We start from the raw sequence: 2,007 nt of genomic DNA, 5'->3' as shown, positions 1-2,007 counted from the left end.
TTTTACTTAAGTTTTCGATACGTCTTGGCAAGACCTCTTCAATGAGGGGTCGGAAGGGGGGTCCAGGAGCCCGCCTTCATGAGTTATGGGAAAAAGTGCGACGGACTCGTTTTGCGCTCCTGCTGTGCCTCTATTGCAAGGAGTTGCAGTAGCATGGCAAATATGGGTATTTTCGGAATGAGGGCTAAGAGACAAATGAAATGAGCATATTTGGCTGAGCCACTTTAACTTGTTTCAGATTTCGATCGTTAACGTTGTTTTAATCTTAATGTTGGGTTTCAGTTGTTAACTGCGAAGCCTCCATTTTACGATACCCCCTTGACCGCAGCCCGTGCCAGAGGCTCTGAACCTCACAGGATGGTGGGGGCAACTTGCAAACGCTAAAATTGTTTACAACTTACGTTCCACGCAAGAGTTAGCACAATAAACAGGATGTTTTGAAAGAAAAAGGGAATAAATATATTTTATATCATCTCCAAGATACGTAAAAGCTGCTTTGAAAGGCGTAGAAATGGTTCGGAGATCATACGAAATGTTGGTCAACATGGTTTCACAAAGTATTAATGTCGGGTACATTTGGAAGGAAAGGACGACCAACGTCGGGTGGACTACGCAAAAAGTTGAACCGCAGCAGACGGCGTCGTCGTGAACGTGAAACGAAACGACAACTAAATCCCAAAGAAAATAACCTAAGTGTCCAGCGAAATGTCAGACAGAAGAATTAATCCCAAACAAAATGTCCTAAGTGTCCAGTGAAATGTCAGACAGAAGGTGTTGCGTTGTGTCGTGCCGGTTTTCGACCCAACCTAAAGTTGAAGGCGTTCGCTTGTTTGGGTAAAGTCTATTCAATTATTCGATATTTACAAGTGTCCTTATCCTGATTTCGAGGGGTTATGTTGCTCTTTAATTAATGCCTGGCCTGCCACAATTTCTTCACAGTGCCTAATTGAAAAAGAAAAACTGATGCAGGGTGCTGAGGAACACCACCATCAAGTTCAAGAAAATCACAGACAAGAGCAACAAGTGGAATGAATCAGTGTGCAACCCGTTCAAAACTTTCTACTTGACCAGAGCCGGGCGGCAACTGGAGCTGAGGTCAACCACAGAATATTACCTTCCACCTCAAATAATGACAATGTATGTTGTTATAATTAACTCTAAATCCAATGTTTATCTTTTTTGTGATCTCGTAAAACTTTCCTTTTTTTAAAATCGTAAACTGAACCCCTTTGGGTATGTGCTGCTGTTGACAATATGGTGGCTGCTATTGAATGGCGGGTCAATGCGTGGGGGATGTTACGTTGGGAAGCCAAAGAACTGAATCTCAAAATTGTCTATGGGATCTGAACTGTGATTTCAAACTTCAATTCAAGCTACTGCTCATGACGGAGAAATAGAATTGTTTGCATTGAAAACTTAAAGGGAATGTATTCGCATTTCACCATAGATAATGTTTGATTCTTGATCTGACGCAGGGTGCAGAGCAAGTCTACCGGCAAGCTCAAGAAAATCAAGGACAAGGGCAAGCAGTCATATTGACGCATTTCTTCAAAGAATAATTACTATTGTTTGTATAGTTCTGTATTGTAAATTATCTATTTACACTTTCATACATCCTAATTGTAAGACAATTAAAATTGTCCTGATTCATGTTGCAACTCCATTATACCTATACTGATTAAAAACCTACTTTATTTGCAGTTTTTGTTATTTAAAAAAAAGCCCTGAAAAATATGTTACATTTATTCTTCTTATATTTCTCTAGAAGAAACCATATCAAACCTTCACTTGTTTTCCCCACCTACACCCCACCTCACCCTCAGAAATGATATGAAATCTTGGGCTCAGCCTTGAGCGTTAGCTCTGCCTAGTCTAAGGACAGTTGGAGTAAAGAGTGTAAGGACTTTTGCATATTGTGAATAGAAGGGCGGGCCCAAGTCACGATGGTACATCGATATCTTTGCTTTAACCGCTCACGGGGTGTGTAATGCGAGCGGGCCGAAGGCC

General features: G+C 41.2%; 1 protein-coding gene across 2 annotated transcripts; it reads left to right on the top strand.

Annotated features, from left to right (window-relative positions):
• Window positions 1-223: 223 nt before the first annotated feature.
• LOC117642066 lies at window positions 224-1,700 on the top strand. 2 transcript variants are annotated; one of them, XM_034379874.1, is made up of 3 exons: window positions 224-834; window positions 970-1,137; window positions 1,476-1,700. In XM_034379874.1, the coding sequence occupies exons 1-3, from the start codon at window positions 758-760 to the stop codon at window positions 1,537-1,539; spliced, it is 309 nt and encodes a 102-aa protein (XP_034235765.1). In that variant the 5' UTR covers window positions 224-757; the 3' UTR covers window positions 1,540-1,700. The 2 variants fall into 2 exon arrangements, 1 of the variants encoding a protein (XP_034235765.1); XR_004587528.1 differs by having other exon boundaries at window positions 249-834; window positions 940-1,137.
• The last annotated feature ends 307 nt before the right edge of the window (window positions 1,701-2,007 follow it).

Source organism: Thrips palmi, unplaced genomic scaffold, assembly GCF_012932325.1.
Source record: "Thrips palmi isolate BJ-2018 unplaced genomic scaffold, TpBJ-2018v1 HiC_scaffold_16, whole genome shotgun sequence".
NCBI classification, from domain to species: Eukaryota; Metazoa; Arthropoda; class Insecta; order Thysanoptera; family Thripidae; genus Thrips; species Thrips palmi.
Note: the sequence above shows the minus strand (reverse complement) of the source record. Positions and strands in the feature narration are given on the sequence as shown.